General features: G+C 52.1%; 3 protein-coding genes across 6 annotated transcripts in view; 1 reads left to right on the forward strand and 2 right to left on the reverse strand.

Moving 5' to 3' along the window:
- Positions 1–1,561: 1,561 nt before the first annotated feature.
- LOC129631534 (protein S100-A11) lies at positions 1,562–2,066 on the reverse strand. The gene has a single exon (XM_055552610.1). The coding sequence runs from the start codon at positions 2,027–2,029 to the stop codon at positions 1,718–1,720; it is 312 nt and encodes a 103-aa protein (XP_055408585.1). The 5' UTR covers positions 2,030–2,066; the 3' UTR covers positions 1,562–1,717.
- Positions 2,067–5,824: 3,758 nt separating this feature from the next.
- Positions 5,825–14,433, forward strand: CMTM3 (CKLF like MARVEL transmembrane domain containing 3). Its single transcript, XM_055554201.1, has 5 exons — positions 5,825–6,047; positions 9,664–9,819; positions 10,772–10,867; positions 11,259–11,379; positions 13,294–14,433. The coding sequence occupies exons 1-5, from the start codon at positions 5,901–5,903 to the stop codon at positions 13,320–13,322; spliced, it is 549 nt and encodes a 182-aa protein (XP_055410176.1). The 5' UTR covers positions 5,825–5,900; the 3' UTR covers positions 13,323–14,433.
- A 581-nt stretch (positions 14,434–15,014) lies between these two features.
- CMTM4 (CKLF like MARVEL transmembrane domain containing 4) overlaps positions 15,015–16,764 on the reverse strand; it is a 79,085-nt gene continuing 77,335 nt past the window's right edge. For 3 of the 4 annotated variants that reach the window (XM_055554196.1, XM_055554197.1, XM_055554198.1), the window contains one exon: positions 15,015–15,940. In XM_055554196.1, coding sequence (XP_055410171.1) covers positions 15,640–15,940 — 301 coding nt within the window. In that variant the 3' untranslated portion in view covers positions 15,015–15,639. The remainder of the gene's footprint in view (positions 15,941–16,764) is intronic. The other variant, XM_055554199.1, reaches the window with a different exon arrangement.

Below are 16,764 nucleotides of genomic sequence, written 5' to 3' on the forward strand. Positions count from 1 at the left end.
AAAAAAATCTTGAAAGCAGCCAGAGGGAAATGATGCATTACTTTTAGGAAAACAAGAATTTGAATGATTGAGGATTTCTCATCAAAGACCATGGAACCCAGAAGTAAGTGGAACATTTTTCAAGTGCTGAAAGAAATTAACTGTCAATCCAGAATACTATATCCAGTGAAATTATCTTTCATCATGGAAGGCAAAATAAAGACATTCTCAAAAAGAGTAAAACTGGACTTTCCCATTGGTGCAGTGGATAAGAATCTGCCTGCCAATGCAGAGGGCACAGGTTCCATCCTTGGTCTGGGAAGACTCCATGTGCTGCAGAGCAACTAAGCCTGTGCACCACAACCACTGAGCCCTCACTTTCAAGGCGTGTGAGCTTCAACTATGTGTATGTATATATACATATATCCCCTCCCTCTTGGGCTTCCCGCCCACCTTCACCGCCATCCCATCTTGTCTCATCATTCTAGCTCATCCAGCTCCTCACAGAGCACCGAGCTGAGCTCCTTGTGCTGTATAGCAGCTTCGCACTAGCTATCTGTTTTACACATAGTAGTGTATACACATCAATGCTACTCTCTCAAGTCGTCCCACCTTTTCCTCCCTCCCTGCCGCTGGTCATGTCCACAAGTCCATTCTCTGCATCTGTGTCTGTATTCAATATTCAGTCTTTTTAAATACTCATGGAACATTTAAAAAAATTGACTATTAGGACACAAATACTAACAAATTCAAAAAACCAGAACATATAGAACTATTCTCTAAATAAAACAAACAAAATTAGAAACTAACCACAAAGTACAGTCCAAAATTTATCTAATTAAAAATACCTTTTAAAAGTTATTCTTGGATTGAAGAAGAACTTGAAATTGAAACAACCAGCTAGCTGGAAATGGATTGAAAACTAAAGCAATATACTGGGGATGTATCTGAAGTTATTCTCAGAGAAAAAAAATTATGGCTTTAAATCTCTTCATCAAGCAAAATAAAGGATAACACACAAAATAAAATGAAACAAAAATTAGAGGTCAATTCTATTTATGAAAAATAGGCCAAAATCCCAAGTAAAGCACTAATAAAGTGAATCCAGCAGCTTATCAAAAGGGCAAAAACAGCATGACTAAGAAAGGCACAGATGTAAGGATGGTGAGCATCAGGGAGCCTGCTACTGTCACTCACTACATTTATAGATTCAGGGAGAAAAACAGGTTCTAAAGGAACAAAATCTGTGTGGCAAAAAAGCCAAGTAAAAGACAATTGACAAACCAGGAAAGATACTCATAACTAACATTCAAGATTAATTTCCTGAATATATACACTCTTAGATATCAATTTTTTAAACCAGTAATTAATAGAAAAATATGCAAAGGATGTGAAAAGTTGGTTCTCAGAAAAGGAAATGCAAGTGGCTCTTACACATGTAAAAAACTCAAGTTTGATCCACTCATAACTAGAGAAATGCAAATTAAGACTGTCCCGAGAGATCTCGGTTGCTAAACACCATTCTCCACTAAAAAGCACTTTTAGCTTCTTATTTTTTTTTTTTGTTTGTTTGTTTTTGTTTTAAAAAACAATATTGTTTTATTACTAACAGGAGTGGCCTGCCTGGGTAGGTGGGTGTGGCGGGCTCAGGGTATGTGGGGGCTGTGAAGAGCAGATAACTGAGAGGCTGGAAAGAAAGGGAGTGGGCCTGGAGGCCAGGCCCAAAGGCTCCTCCAATTTACTTCTGGGAAGAGGCAGACTTAATAAAGGATTCATGGCAAGCAATGGCCAGGCCACCAATAAGATTAAGAAATTCTTGAAAATCTAGCTGCCCATCGGAGTTGAGGTCTAATTTCTTCATCATGCGGTCAAGGACACCAGGGTCCTTCTGGTTCTTTGTGAAGGCACCCAGCTCTGAATTCATGAAGATCAGAAACTCAGCCTTGGAGAGTTTGCTGTTGTTACCATCCCTTCCAGCATGCTTTTGGAAAACAGCAATCAGAGACTCGATGCATCGTTCAGTCTCCGTAGGGCTGGATACTTTTGCCATGTCGGAGAGGAGCGAGGCGCGTGGATGCGAGCGGGGAGCTGGGCGGCGGGCACTGGGCCCACTTTTAGCTTCTTAGAAGAACAGTTGATCCTAGGGTTGGGATGGGGAGACTATAAAATGAACCTGAAGCATCTTACAGTGTCAGGAAATAAGAACATGGATGGGACTTCCCAGACAGTCCGCTTAGGACTTCACACTTTCACTGCAGGGGGCACAGGTTAGATCCCTGGTGGGGCAACTAAGATCCACATGCTTCTCAACATGGCCAAAAAAAAAAAGAGGAAGTAGGGGGGAAAACAGATGGGGCATGTTAGATATAGAGGCTCCCACCTGAAGGAGGTAGGTCCTGATGACCAAGGATGGAACTATGTAACCAACAAAATTAAGCATGATAGTATTTAATTATAACCCGAAGAACAAGTTAAGATAAATAAGGGAACGAGAGAATGTTCCTTACACAAAGAATATAAACAGAAAAGGGCCGCCCCACTTCATTCCACAGCTGACATTTCTTAGTGCATCCTGTGTGACGGGTTCTGGGATGGCGCAGGCCGTGAGGACAGGCCCCCTGGGACCTCAGAGCCTGCCGGGCGGTGCACAGTGGTCACAGGTCACCTAACGCAGGGCACCCAGCTGTCTCTGCTTGCCCTCTCCTGGGCCGTCTCAGCCACTGTACTCAGTCCCTATATTTTCTTTTTCCTCAGAACCCCTTCAGTCTAAGAGATATAAATTACATGAAATCCTATGTGCCCATTTTAAGCGTACAGTTTGGTGTGTTTTGACAAATGTAAGTTCCTGTAAAACCATCACCCCCGTCAAAATAAAGAACATTTCCAGCACCCCAGAAAGCTTCCTCATGCCCCCAGGTAACCACAGATCTGACTTTTGTCACCATAGGTTCGTCTCACCTGTACTAAAATTTCACCAAAATGGATTCAAAAGTATCATCCCTTCGAGTCTGACTTTCTTAATTCAACACAATATTTGCAAAACACATCCATGTTGCTGTGTGGGTCAATCATTTATTTCTTTTTATTGCTGAGAAGTATGCCATTGCATAAACATCCCATGGTTAGTTTATTCCTTTACCTGCTGATGGACCATGGGTGATTTCCAGTGGGAGCTACTAAAAATAGGCCTACTATAAACATCCGTCTACAAGCCTTTGTAGAGACGTGTGCTTTCATTTCTCTTGGGTAAATACCTAGGAATAAAATGGCTGGGTCATATGGTAGCTCTCTGTTTAACTTTTTTTTTTAAGTTTTTTATTTAATTGAAAAAAGTTAATTTACAATGTTTTTCTGCTGTACAAGAAAGTGATTCAGTTATACACACATATATATTTTTTCCATATTGGTTTCCATTATACTTTATTATTGAATATAGTTCTCTGTGCTATACAGTTGGACTTTCTTGTTTATTCATTCTATATATAATAGCTTGCATCTGCTAATCCCAACCTCCCAATCCATCTCTCCTCCACCCCCTTGGGAACCACCAGCTTGTTCTCTATGTCTGAGTCTTTTGTGTTTCATAAATAAGTTCATTTCTGCCATATTTTAGATTCCACATATAAGTGATATCATAAGATATTTGTCTTTTCTTACTTTGTTCAGTATGATAATTTATGGGTCCATCCATGTTGCTACAAATGGCATTATTTCATTCTTTTTATAGCTGAGTAGTATTCCACTGTATATATGTACCACATCTTCTGTATCCATTCCTCTGTTTAACTTTTTAAGAAACTGTCAAGCTGTCTTCCAAAGTGGGGGTAACAATTTCCACCCTTATCTGTGTCTGAGAGTTCCAGTTGGTCCACATCCTCACCAGCACTTACATAGCAGCATCCCCTTTTACAAGGCCATTTTGATAGGAGTATAATAAATGTGATCTCATTGTGGCTTTAATTCACATCCCAAGATGTCTAATGATATTGAACATCTTTTCATGTGCTTCTTGGATGTTCATATATCTTTGTTGAATTGTCTGTTCAAATCTTTGGCCCATTCTTTAAATTGGATTGTCTTCTTCTTACTGAGTTAGTGTTGAATAGTGTTTAATTAACACAGATCAGAACCAGGTCATCCTCTATTCTAATCTTCACCTGACCACCTCCCAGAGAATTTGGAGTAAAATCTAAACCCCAAGGCCTGGTCTTCTACAGTCTGGCTCCTCCTCTTGTCTGATTAGCTCTTAGCTCAGTCCTTTCTTCCACACAGGCTGCTTGGCTGCTCTTTGAACCAGCCACTCATTTATTACCAGGAATCATCTTACTCAGGATTCTCTGGACACCTTTAGTGTTTACCACCCACCCTGCCCCCTCAAACAAACCTGGGGTTTCCCTGCCTCTTGGGCTTCTAGCACTGGTGTGGAATGAATAAATAAATGACTCAATGACTCTTACCTAGCTGGGAAGGTCCGGAAGTCTCCTTTGAGACAGTGACAATGTGGTTATGATCACAGAAGAATAAAGAGTTAATCAGATAACATTTTTCTTCCTTGTTATCCGATTCCAGGCAGAGGGGTCAGCATTTACAAAGATCCCTTTGCAAGAAGCAGCATGAAGGAGATAATCAGCTCTACAGGTGGGAGAGACAGAGGAAAGGGTAGCAAGGGGCTGTTTTTACTCTACACCAAGACCCTAAGCAAGATGGGAAGCTATCAAGGTCTTTGCAGGCGAGGAGAATGGAAGCAACTGTGATGGATGACTTAAGCATCCCTCTGTCTGCCAAGAGAGGAAGCAGAGAGGCCCCCTAAAGGCACCCTCACAGGACTTCCCTGGTGGTCCAGTGGTTGAGGCTGCTTTCCACTGCAGGGGGTGCGGGTTTAATCCCTGGGTGTGGAACTAAGATCCCACGTGCCAAAAAAGTAAAAAAGAAAAAGACACCCTCACAACAGTCCAGGAAGAAGAGAGGAGTTGTCTGAAGTCTAGTGGAGGCTGTGGTGGTGAAGACGTGGACATAGATAGAAGAAAGCTTAAGGAGGTGAAGACGGGCGGGTCACTGGCTCTTAGGGGTAGAAGGACAATTGGCACTGCCCATTGCAGAGGCTCAGGCGTATTAAAAATGTCTTGGGCGGGATCTTGGTCACACTGAACTCCATGGAGAAATGTGTGTGCGGTGGCGGAGCGGGGGGGGGGGGGAGGGGACGGGGGGGGGAGGGGACGGGGGGGGCGAGGGGGCGGGGCGGGGCGGGGCGCGCTGCCGAATCCAGGGCTGGGGCAGCCAAAGAAGAAACTCCAAGAGGCTGGGCAGGCCAAAGAGGGGTGGGGTGGCCAGCGGAGAGAGAGAGGGAGTGGGGCAGGGAGCTGACCGCGGGGGTCAAAGCCGCAGGAAGACAAGAGAGTTATCTTGCTCTTTGAAGGCCTAAGTTCCTGGGTCCCCAGCACGCATGGGCAGGAAGTTAGACGGGAGACAGCGAAAGCCAACAATCTTTTGGGCAAGGAGGGGTGGTTTGAGAACTCCGACGGAGTGTTGGGTGGCGGCAATAAGAAGGTCTCCGGCCGCCAGGACAGGGGTGAGGGGGGAAGCCCCGGGCCAGCGCGGGCTGCAGGAGTGCGGGCAGCCGAGGTTCGAGGGGTAGGAGGGGCGGAGGAGGAGGAAGGCGGGCGGAAGAGGGGAGAGAGGAGAAGAGGGGGCAGGAGTCAGGGAGGAGGGCTGCAGGCGAGGAGGCGAGAAGAGCACAGCAAGGGAGGAGGGGCGGGGCGGGGCGGGGCGGGGGTGGGGGCGGAGCGGTAGGGATGCGCCCCCGCGCCCCGCGAGTCTAGCCCGGCTCTCCTTCCGCACAGTCGGGGTTTCCGCTTCCCTCCCAGGCGCAGGGTGAGAGGGAGCGAGGCCGAGCGTAAGCATCGGCCGCCGCCGCCGCCGCCATGTGGCCCCCAGACCCGGAGCCCGACCCGGACCCCGAGCCCGCCGGCCGGCCCCAGCCCAGCGCGGCCCTTCCCGGGCTCCGTGCCCTCCTGCCGGCGCGCGCCTTCCTCTGCTCGCTCAAAGGCCGCCTCCTGCTGGCGGAGACGGTGAGTGCGGCGCCCACGGCCCGCTCCAGGCGGAGCCCAGCCCCCAGCGGCCGCCGCCGCCTGCAGCCCCCGGGCGTGGGGCTGGGGCGCCGCCGTCTGCACGCCCCGCGCCTCGCCCGCCGGCCTCGCTCGCAGCCCCGCAGAGTTGGGCTGAGTTGGGCAAACTTCCTCCGTTTGGGATGGGCTCGTTGAAGCTGAGCCGCGCACGGGTCGCAGGCGATGCGGGGGCCTCAGGGGAGCCCGGGGAGGGGGCTCACCGACTCAGTGGCCGGACCCCGGGGAACGCAGCCCGGCGCTGTGTGACCTCCGGGCCCTCCGCCCTCTCTGGACCCCTGGGACGGGCTGCGTTCCCGCATCTTCAGGCCTCCCTCACGGGCACCCCGCTCCGCAAAACCTCCCGCCACGCCCCTGCCGGGCCCGGGAGGCATCGGCCCTTTGCGACCCAGGGTGGGCCCACGGCTCCTTGGCTCGCTTCCTCGGGCGCAGGGAGGACCGACCCGGCCTCGAGCTGCTGGGCGTAAACCAGAGTGGAGTCCCGCCAGCCGTGGGGAGGGCGCGACCCCCCGGGATTGGGTGAGGCCCGGGCCACAAGGTTGGGGGGCTCGCAGGAGCCTACCCCCACCCAGACTGTGGAGGGGCGGCTGGGGGTGATGACTTCATCCCCCTCTTCCCCGCCCTCGCTGGGATCCAGCCCCAGCAGTCCCACCCCCACTGAGCTCCTTCCTTCCCGCACCCACCACTCACGCCCATCAGCCCTTTGTTTTCGGGACACTGAAAATCCCTCGCACTGTCGGCCTGTGGGGTTGGGGGTTGGAGCTGGGCCTCCGTGGAGGGGAGGGAAGGGAGGGAAGACGCCTAGTGGGGAGGCGGGATGAGACAGAAGCACTTGTTACTTGAATCTCCAGCAATTTGATAACCCTTGTCATTATTCCCACTTTGCAGACGGGAAAGCTGAGGCCCCAGCGTCTTGGGGATTTGACCCGGATCAGTTGCGGGTCAGGTGACAGCATGGTTGAGAACAGCAGGGATCAGAGGGAGGACTCCGTCCCCACCTCTCTTTTGGGCTCCCGGGGGCAGATGGCAGGTGTCGGTCCTATCACCTCCTCCTGCCTCTGGGGTCAGCTTAGAGGTCACAAGGCCAGCACCTGTCCAACTCCCCACATGAGGCACCCGGATCCCGGACTCAGCTCACACTGCTGGGAGTCACCTCGTGGTTGGCCACTTTGCAGACTGATAGGAGCCACATTTGTGGAGAGAAGGCTTGAGTCCAAGGCCCACTGAGGGCCCCAAACACACCCAACTCAGGCCCTCCTCATGGGTGGAGGAGGGGTGGCCAGAGCATAGAGGAGGCCCTTGGCAAAACTGGGCACCAAGATCCTAGGTCCAAGTGGATGAAGAGGGGAGGAAGGGTGGATGAGGGATGGGCACTGAAGAGGCAAGGGGAGCCAGTTGAGATCACTCCTGTGTCCTCAGGTCACCTCTGGCTGCCCCCAGGCCCAAGCAAGTGGGAGGCTGACAGGGGCAGGAAGTGGCAGGAAGTTGCCACCAGGGATCCGGGGAATGAGGAACAGAATCAAAAGGGGGATCCCCAGGATCAGGCTCTGCGGGTAGGGGAAAGGAAAATGAGGGCCACAGATAACAGCCTTTGGCACAGGAAGTAGAAGATAGGGTTGGGCCAGAGTCCCGTGGCCTTGTCTTCTTGGGAGGCTCCAGCAGCCTCTCAGCACATCTCTGTGCCTTAGTTTCCCATCTGTTCAAGCTGGGCTCAGCTACCTCCGTTGTCATGTTCAGAGCAGACGCCCGTGCTCTGCAGCTCATTCGTCTGAAGTCACCATGGTGCACCCTGTGGGGCATCTGGGTGTCATCCCTCCCGAGCCCCCCGGCCCCGCTCTGAGCTACTCAGCTATGGACGTGCTCAAACCCAGCCAGAGTGACCGAAACCAGAACGGAAAAGGGCCAGCAACCACGGAGCAGGATTGCTTAAGAACTCCACGTGTGGAGTCAGCCAGACCAGAGTTCAAATTCTGATGCCCTTTTATTAGCTGTATGACACTGAGCAAGCCACTTCATCTCTCTTAACCTCAGTCTTCTCATCTGCAAAGTGGGCTGTGAACGGCACTGGGTGCACGGGTGGTGGTGAGGAGCTCTCACAAGCCTCGTCAGACCCTGGCCTGTGAACAGCCCATCAACCCCGTCTGCCCTTCCCAGTGCACCGTCTGCAGAACTAACCGGGCCTTGGCATCCTCCCACATCAGTTGCCAAGTTGCAGAAAACATTTCATTCTCAATCAGTTCCTCATGACACCTTGCGCCTCCTTTCACGAAGGCTGGGCCAGTGATGCAGCAGGGCATGCAGTGGCAGTGGCACCACTCCCTCTCCCTCTGGATGTTTTTTCTTATTATGAAAATTTGAAAATATACAGCAAAAACATATGCCCACCAGTTATACAGTTGGTAACACATTGCCTTACTTGCTACTTTCTCTCAAATCTCTTTGTGACCTGGCTGACTCTTTGTGACCCCGTGGACTATATATAGTCCATGGCATTCTCTAGGCCAGAATACTGGAGTGGGTAGCCGTTACCTTCTCCAGCGGATCTTCCCAATGTAGAGATCGAACCCAGATCTCCCACATTGCAGGCAAATTCTTTACCAGCTGAAGCACAAGGAAGCCCAAGAATACTCTAGTGGGTAGCCTATCCATCCCTTCTCCAGCAGATCTTCCCGACCCAGGAATCGAACTGGGGTCTCCTGCATTTCAGGTGGATTCTTTACCAACTGAGCTATCAGGGAAGCCCCTCTCACATATCTCTCTGTCCATCAATCCATTTTCTTAACTTTTTTATAATTTATTTTTGGTTGCACTGAGCCGGCTTTCTCTAGTTGTGGCGAGCAGAGGCTACTCTTCATTGCGGTGCATGGGCTTCTTGTTTTGTTTGTTGCTGGAGCACAGGCTCTTGGTGTATGAGCACACACAGGCTCAGTTGCTCCTTGACATGTGGAGTCTTCCTGGACTGGGGATCGAACCAGTGTCCCCTGCATTGGCAGGCAGATTCTTATCCACTGTACCACCAGGGGAGTCCAATCTGTTTTATTTTTGGTGCATCCAAAGTAAATTGCAGACATTGGTACATTTCAACTCTTGAATACTTCAGCAGGCATATTATTTACTAAAGTGCCAGATTTGTGTCCTGTTTTTCATGTAAATTCTTCATTCATTGAAAAGCACAGATCTTGGGTTTGGGGTGTAATTTTCTGAAACTGGCTCTTGCTTAGTTGACTGCCTTTGAGAGGGCATAGGTTTGAGTCTCCCCTGTGGAGCACCATCTGGGTTGGGTGGATTCTGCCACAGAGCCTCAGGGGTGGGTGGCGGGGAGGTAGCCTTCTGGGGGACTGGACGCTGTGAGAGGCTGGGGCTTCCTCTTTGGGTCCTGGAAGGGAACTAGCCTGAGTCTGGGTGCAGGGCCATGCCCAGAGGCACTGGGGGCAGCACCATGTGAGTTCTAATCCTGCAACTGGAGAACTGGGCAGGTCATTCCCTGCTGGAGCCACCTCTCTTCCTGCCTGCAGGGTGGGGCTGTGCACAGGCCCTGACCTCTCCCTCCCTCGCCTCCCAGGGTCTCTCGTTCATCATCTTCGTCTGCTATGTGGCGTCCTCAGCATCTGCCTTCCTCACGGCGCCCCTGCTGGAGTTCCTACTGGCCCTCTGCTTCCTCTTTGCTGATGCCATGCAGCTGAATGACAAGTGGCAGGGCCTGTGCTGGCCCATGATGGTGAGGGCTGGGGCCCCAGGAGGAAGGGGTTGGCTGGCCCTCACCCTCCCTTCAAGTCACTGGAGGCTGTTTGCAGCTAGTTGGAACCTGTTGGGTAGGCCTGGCCTCGGATGATCCAGGACTCACAATGCAGCAGCCAGGGGACCCAGAGTAGGTTGCCTGCCTCCTGGGCCTCCAGGGTCCCTCTGTGAGGTTGTGAACCCAGATGGCATTCTCAACCTTGGCCATCAGGTGGCGCTGGTGCTCCCAGCTGGGCCTTTCGGAATGAGCCTCAGCCGCAGGAATTCTAGCCATTTCCATATAGGGCAGGGCGGGTTAACTGAGGACTTGCGGGGCTCTCCCAGATCTCAGCCATCTGGCAACTCATTTTATCACCTGGGAAGGCCCAGAAACCCACCCTGGACTTTGCTGTATGAAATGAGTCAGAAGGGACAGCAAAGGTACACTTGAAACACTTGAACCCTGGTCTCCAGCTTTCTCCCAGTCCCCATTTTAGGGATCAGTAGGTGCAAACCGTGGTACATAAATGGATCTGCCACAGCCATGTGGCAAAGCAAGACCGGTGACCAGATCTCGCTATTGGAGAGCCAGAGGGAGCGGGTGACAAGGTCTCCACCAGATGGGCCTGGCCACAGGGTGGGCTGCAGCCTGGTCCGTACCCTGTTGTCCACCTGTCAGAGCATGGCAGGCAGGGGCACCTGGACAGGGCAGGAGTAGAGATTGGAGGAGGACCAGGGCGTGCAGGTGGGGCCTGGAAGGGGGAGTGCATGGAGGCTGGTCTGGGGGCCCCGCCTATGTCCCGGATCTGACAGTGGGATTCCGGCCCTGTCCTTGGCACACACTGCCCTTCTGAGCCCCTCTCCCCTGCCTCAGCTCCCCGTGGCCGCCTTCCTGTGCTGTTGCCCCACTCCAGGGAGCGCTCAGCCATGTGCCCGCACCCCTGTCTCCCCAGGACTTCCTCCGCTGTGTGACAGCGGCCCTCATCTACTTCGCCATCTCCATCACTGCCGTGGCCAAGTACCCAGATGGGGCTTCCAAAGCAGCCGGGGTGAGTTGCTCCCCAGCCTCTGGGAAGGGGGGGGTGCCCCACTCACGTTCACCTCATTCCTAAGTAGGTACCCCTCCTAGCTCCTTGGACATAGTCTGCTTCTGCTGAGGTAACTTGGCCTTTCATCGTGGATCTCAGCAACGCCACTGTCCTCCGGTTGAAGACTGACTCTGCCCAGAATTTGGAAAGGCTGTTGGCCAAACCAAATGAACAGCTCGATTGCCTATCTGTCATTAACGGGAGGGGGTCTGTGCCCGCCATTCTGAGCTGCTTATCCAAGCAGATGAAGACAAGCCATGGGGATGGGTCGGCAGCTGCCCGGGGCGGCCTTCCCCTTCTCAGGCTCCCTGCTCCTGCTGACACGTGCCACCCGCCCCGCCCGTCTCCACAGGTGTTTGGCTTCTTTGCCACCATCGTGTTTGCCATTGACTTCTACCTGATCTTTAACGATGTAGCCAGATTCCTCAAACAAGAGGACTCCGCACAGGAGACCACAGCTGACAAGGCAGAAGGTGGGTGGCTACCCTGTGGGTTCCACCAGAGAATCGGGCTCGTCACCTGGGATGGTCACTGCGGGGACCCTGCCCTCCCTTGCGGGCTCTTGGCTAGTTTAAGGCTGGAGTAAGAGCATTTCCTCTCTCCCCGCAGGCAGGAAGTGTGTTCACAGCCTGGTTCTAGTATCTCTTTGTGTGGCATTGATGATAAAACTGCTCCCCTCAGGGGAACACACGGTTCTCTGGGGCTTCGGCCTCTCCAGGAAGGGCATGCTGAGGGCACGCCTGGCACCTCCTCGCCTCACGAGACCACTCCTGGGCACTGTCCACTGGGCTGCAGAGCGGCCACCAGTCCCAGAGTAGCCCCCCATCTCCAGTCGTGCCTGCCCCCCAGCTTAAAGACCAGCAAGCCAAGCTCTTATCCACAGTACCCAGGCAAATACAGGGCAGCTCAGGCTTGTTTTATCCAAGGATGGGTATTTTTTATATCCAGGGAAAAGTGCCACAGACTTTCTGGCCTCCTCCAGCCATCCTTCAGCTCAGAATGGCTGTTGTGCCATGACCTGACTTAAAAAGAAAGGAAAAGCCTGCAAGCTGGATGGCTGGTTTTTCCATCCGTGACAGCACCCATAGCAACATGTCACATGTTGGGGTGCGTGTGTGCAGCACAGGGGGGCCCTTGAGGGACATGCCCAGAGGGACCAAGCCAGTTTGGAGCTTGTGATCTCTCAGGGCTTCCTCAGCCACAGCTTGGGGCTTTCCTGCCCAGGGAGGCCATCAGAGGAGATAGAGGTCCCTGCCCAGAGGGGCGGGACCTGGAGGGGCAGTGGAGGCTCCAACACAGAAATGCAGGGAAGCCCAGGGGCTGACCTGGGATGGAGGGCCCAAGCTGTTTACCTGCCTGTCCCTCTCCAAACCTCCAAGCAGGCTTTAAATGGACAGACAGATGTCAGCTCCCTGCAAGTGAGTAAATCGGATGTTTGGCTCAGCACAACTCCTCCCCCCAAGCCTGGTGTCCCTGATCCCTCCCACCCTTCTGTTGGCATCTGTTGACCCAAACACCTGCTGAGGCTGCCGTGTGCTGGGCCCTAGGGATGTGCAGATGGGCAGGCTAACTACCTGCCCTCAGGGAGTTGAGGGGGCAGGAATCAGGCCCAGAGACAGTGGTGGTGTACACGCATGGCATGAACAGGGAGCAGGAGGAACCCGAGTTGACGTCAACTACAGCAGCAAAACGAGGTCTCACAGAGGTGGAGATGAAGCAGCTGAGGGAGCGCCCATCCTACCGGCCAGCTCGGAGGCTGTGGAGGCGACCCTAGAGCTGGGTTTTGATAGATATGTAGGAGTGTGCAGGCAAAATAAACGGGGCCGGGGGAGTGAGGACAACAGATTGTAAAGAGCAGGCGCCCCCGTCCAGGTGAGGTGTTTCTGGAACAGGTGGCCATGGCCTGTGAGGATCAGCAGTGACCCAGGGCTGGCAGAGACAAGGGGGGCTTTTGCGGGGCTTCTTTCCACTGAGGGCCTGCTGTCCCCAGGCAGGTGACATTGAAACTCCTGGGGCAGGGGAGACTGAAATGGCTAAAAACAAGCTCCCTGCTTTTCCACTATGTTTTAGTTTCTCAGACAACAGCCAGACCCACTGCAGGCTGGGGGGCGGGGCAGATAGACAAGCCTGCCACCTGCAGGGAGAACAGCCAGGCAGATTTGGGAGGGCCTGGCGCCCCAGAGGAAGGGGCATCTGGGTTCCCCGCTTCCCTTCTGCTGCAGCCTAGAGGGTCCCAGGCACTCATAGTCCCCACACCAAGCGGACACCACCATCAGCTGTCGTGTCCTGAGCCCAGGGTTCCAGCTGACAGTGCCTCCCCGGAGTCGGCTCTTAGGTACCACTGGCCCCAGAGCTCTTGCCAAGCGTCCTCTCTGCTTTCCTTTCAGAAGAGAATTCCGACTCTGACTCCGACTGAAGACCTGCCCTGCCCTGGCACCTGAGCCACGCAGGCCTCCGCTCCCACACTTTTTGACCAGGCCGGCCAGAGTGTGGCCAGGGAAGCCTGTGGGGAGGGAGGCTGTGATTTCTCTAGCAGCAGTGGGAGCTGCTGATGGAGCAGGCCTCCTTACAGCCCCAAGCAATATTCCTGAGCCCCCTTATACACAATGGCAACCCTTGGCTTAGCACTGTCCAGCCTCTCTGCTGTGAGGGCATTGTGAATATTCCGCCCCTTCTCATTTCTGCCCCAGGACCTTAAGCCCCTTAACCTCTCTGCCAAAAATAAGCACGGGGGACAGAGCAGATGGAGCCTTGTTACCCCATCACAGGGGGCCTTTCATGCCGTGGTGAGTGTCGGGGAGAGAAGCAAGATAAAGACTTCCACAGGGCCAAGCCCTGGGCCCTGGTGGTTTCCTTCTGTGGCTGGGGCCCCTGCTCATGCCGGGCACTTTGTCAATAATGATCCTTCCAAAAATTCTTTTGTTCAAGGAGCACCAGTTCCCTCTTGATTCTTGAAGCAGGGAGAAAACTAGCCTTTACCCTGTGACCTAGGAGAGAGTAGGTCCCATTGCCCACCTCACACTTTTGGAGACCAGGACCATGACTTCAGGTGACCTGCCTATTCTGGGTTTATGACTGTTTCAAAGCAAAGCTCGTAGACTAGCTTACCAGGTCCAAAAGATGAGGGCTCCAAGTAACAAGTGGCAGCAACAGCGCGCGGGGCAGCTGGGCAGGCCCAGCCCAACTCTCTCTTTCCTGGGGCCGTCAGCAGGTGAGCGGCTCCCAGGCCCTCAGGACAATGTACTTCTGGACACCTGACCCACATGAGGGGTGAGACGTGCCTTCTGTGTTCACCTAAGGACCTTATGCTGTGCATATATCTTCAATAGGATTTTGTTACTTTATGTATTTTTTTTTTTAACACAAAAGCAGCTTCTTCAGTGGCATTTCCTGTGACCCAAGAGACCTTGTGAATGAGCCAGAGTTCTGGACCCATGATTTGGGCATTTGTAGTCTTTTCTTCTTCTCTTGCATGTGAATCTCCTATCCTGAAAAAAGCCATCATGGATTAAACCAGACTGACTTCCTGCTTGGAGTGCGTGTGTTTGATAAAAACCTTACACACCAGAGCAACGCTGTCAGGTGAGAGGCATCGGCACGGAGTGGTCCCACGCCCCACGTGGATCCTGCATCTGCAGGTTACAGCAGCGATGCCCGCGCACTTGCTCCCCGCCAGGCATCTTCGTGTGGGCTCTTTACTCCTCACATGATCCTCTCGTAGTCAGGAATCTGACGGGAAGGTTCGGTGACTTGCTCAGGTCTCCACGAGAGGCCTGGGGTCTCAGCTTCTCACATCAAGCTAACAATCCCACAGTGAGTCAGTGTCTTGGCCCAGGTGATGGGAAAGATCAAGGCACTCTGCCCCAGCTTTTCGCACAATATGTAATGTGTTCTGAAAACACGTATGAAAGTAGAACCTGCAAGAGCCGACGGGCTGCTGGGAGTGGCTCCACCTTGCCAGCCCTGGCCAAGCCACGGGTCAACAGCAATACCGAAGTGTCCTCACCCCCACTGTGGCTGTTTGGCCCCCAGCTCACAAGCCTGTTTCAGGATCCGGGCCACAGCCTTTAAGGGGCGGGAGCAAGGCAGAGTGAAGAAAGAGACAATACCGTTTTTACACGTCCGTTTATTAAACAAGAACTCCTTCATGACAATTCAATATTTATTAGCGATTAGTGTTGAGAAAATTATTTCCCTCTACATACAAAAATACAGATTTGAACACTATGAAAACAATCAGGACAAGTACCGTGAAAAAATTGGTCCTTCAGAAGAAATAAAAGGGGAAAACTGAGGGCGGTGTGAGGCTTTGTAGGCTGTCAGGAATAAACCAACAGGAGCGAAGGCTCTGTGGCCCCCAAACCACTCTGAATGGATGGTCAAATCTGGGCTGGTGGGAGCTGAGTGGTGCCCACACCAGCCTCAGAAGCCAGGACGGGAGCTCAGACTGACCAATAGCATAAACAAGTTCGCTGAACACACATCACCTCAGCTCACCCCACAGCTGCATCTACACTGTTAAAGGAAATAGACTTTTAAGAAGCAAAGTGTAGTAGTTATTAAATTAACATTGCCCCTCCCCCAAGTACCACTGGGCCAAGTACCAGAGTAGTCACATGGGAATTATCAGCCATCTGACTCATCTTCCTTTGTTAGAAAATAATTCTGTCTGACCCTTCAAAGCGGAAAAAAAAATTTTTTTTTAAATGTTTCAATAAATCCATTCCTTCGTTTTAAATGGACTCAGCTAGTTTCCTCAAGATTTCTCTTGACCAGACATAACTCAGTCTTGCAGGGGCGGGAAAGCAAAAGGTCATCTGTGTCTTCACCAAGCTCATCACAGCACGGAACCTAGTATGTTTGGGCCGGAAACCAGAAAGGGCCGTCCAACCTATCCAGGGCATCCACGAACCAGAGATCCGAGTGGAAGATGAACCCGAGACCAGCAGAGTCCCCACTCCCACTCCTGCCCCAGGACGTCTCACGCGGGCAGAGGCAAGCTGGTGGCCACAGAGGAGGATGGCCTGAGCGAATCTGGAAGACAGGCAGCAACCGGGAAAGGGCTTGTCACCGTTTCAGACCCAAAGAAGGGAAGTCAGAGCACCGAGAATGTTCTGTTCTTATGGAACCACTTTCCTCTTACCATCTGGGGTGAGCAGTGGCTGTTCAGAAGTAGCAAGTGGGTAAAAAAATGCCAAATACAGTTATACTGATTAATTACTATTTCACAGAAATATACTCTTACTCTCAGACTGTTTAAGTAAGCGGAAACGAGGTGTGGGGAGAAAGCAGCAGAGAAGAGACAAGGGAAAGCTGAGGGGTTGGATTTCTTTTTTTCTTTTTAAAAATACATAATGAAGTTTTAAAGGGAAAACGACCAAACCTCAAAACTAGCATTGCTGAAAGCAATATTAAAAGGACACAATCTAAAATCATGCTACAAAAATAGTGTTATCTTGTTGAACCAAATGTGCATCTTTTTCAATTCCATGATTGACGGGAGTGTTTATGTGACTGACACAGAAGGCACCAAGGTGAAGTGATTATTATTTGTCTTAGAATATCCAAAGACACAACTACCTACTTTGGGAAAAGGAAAAAATACAGTCATACTTGTAATAAATAGCTAACTGTCTTTGCCATGGGTTCCTAAACCCTTACAAATTTCAACATATACAAACAGTTTCACCCCCTAGCGTTCTCTTATTGCTTAGGAGAAGCATTGGTTTTATCCACGTACGTCAGTTTCATCATGAGGCAGGGTTTGAAAACTCGTTTTTAAACAGGTTACGGAGTGACAGAGCTGGGAGCGGGTGAGGCCTTGGGCCTGGGCCAGTCCTAGGGGGATGAGGGCGGTG

The sequence above is a fragment of the Bubalus kerabau genome, chromosome 17, assembly GCF_029407905.1.
Source record: "Bubalus kerabau isolate K-KA32 ecotype Philippines breed swamp buffalo chromosome 17, PCC_UOA_SB_1v2, whole genome shotgun sequence".
Lineage (NCBI taxonomy): Eukaryota > Metazoa > Chordata > Mammalia > Artiodactyla > Bovidae > Bubalus > Bubalus kerabau.

What these genes read in the sequence shown, in the direction of transcription:
- CMTM3 (XM_055554201.1), top strand. Translation starts at nt 5,901, where the DNA reads ATGTGGCCCCCAGACCCGGAGCCCGACCCGGACCCCGAGCCCGCCGGC. An exon ending in GCCTGTGCTGGCCCATGATG is followed by an intron (nt 9,820 to 10,771) that starts GTGAGGGCTGGG and finishes CTGTCTCCCCAG; the next exon opens with GACTTCCTCCGCTGTGTGAC. An exon ending in CACAGCTGACAAGGCAGAAG is followed by an intron (nt 11,380 to 13,293) that starts GTGGGTGGCTAC and finishes CTTTCCTTTCAG; the next exon opens with AAGAGAATTCCGACTCTGAC.
- LOC129631534 (XM_055552610.1), bottom strand. Translation starts at nt 2,029, where the DNA reads ATGGCAAAAGTATCCAGCCCTACGGAGACTGAACGATGCATCGAGTCT.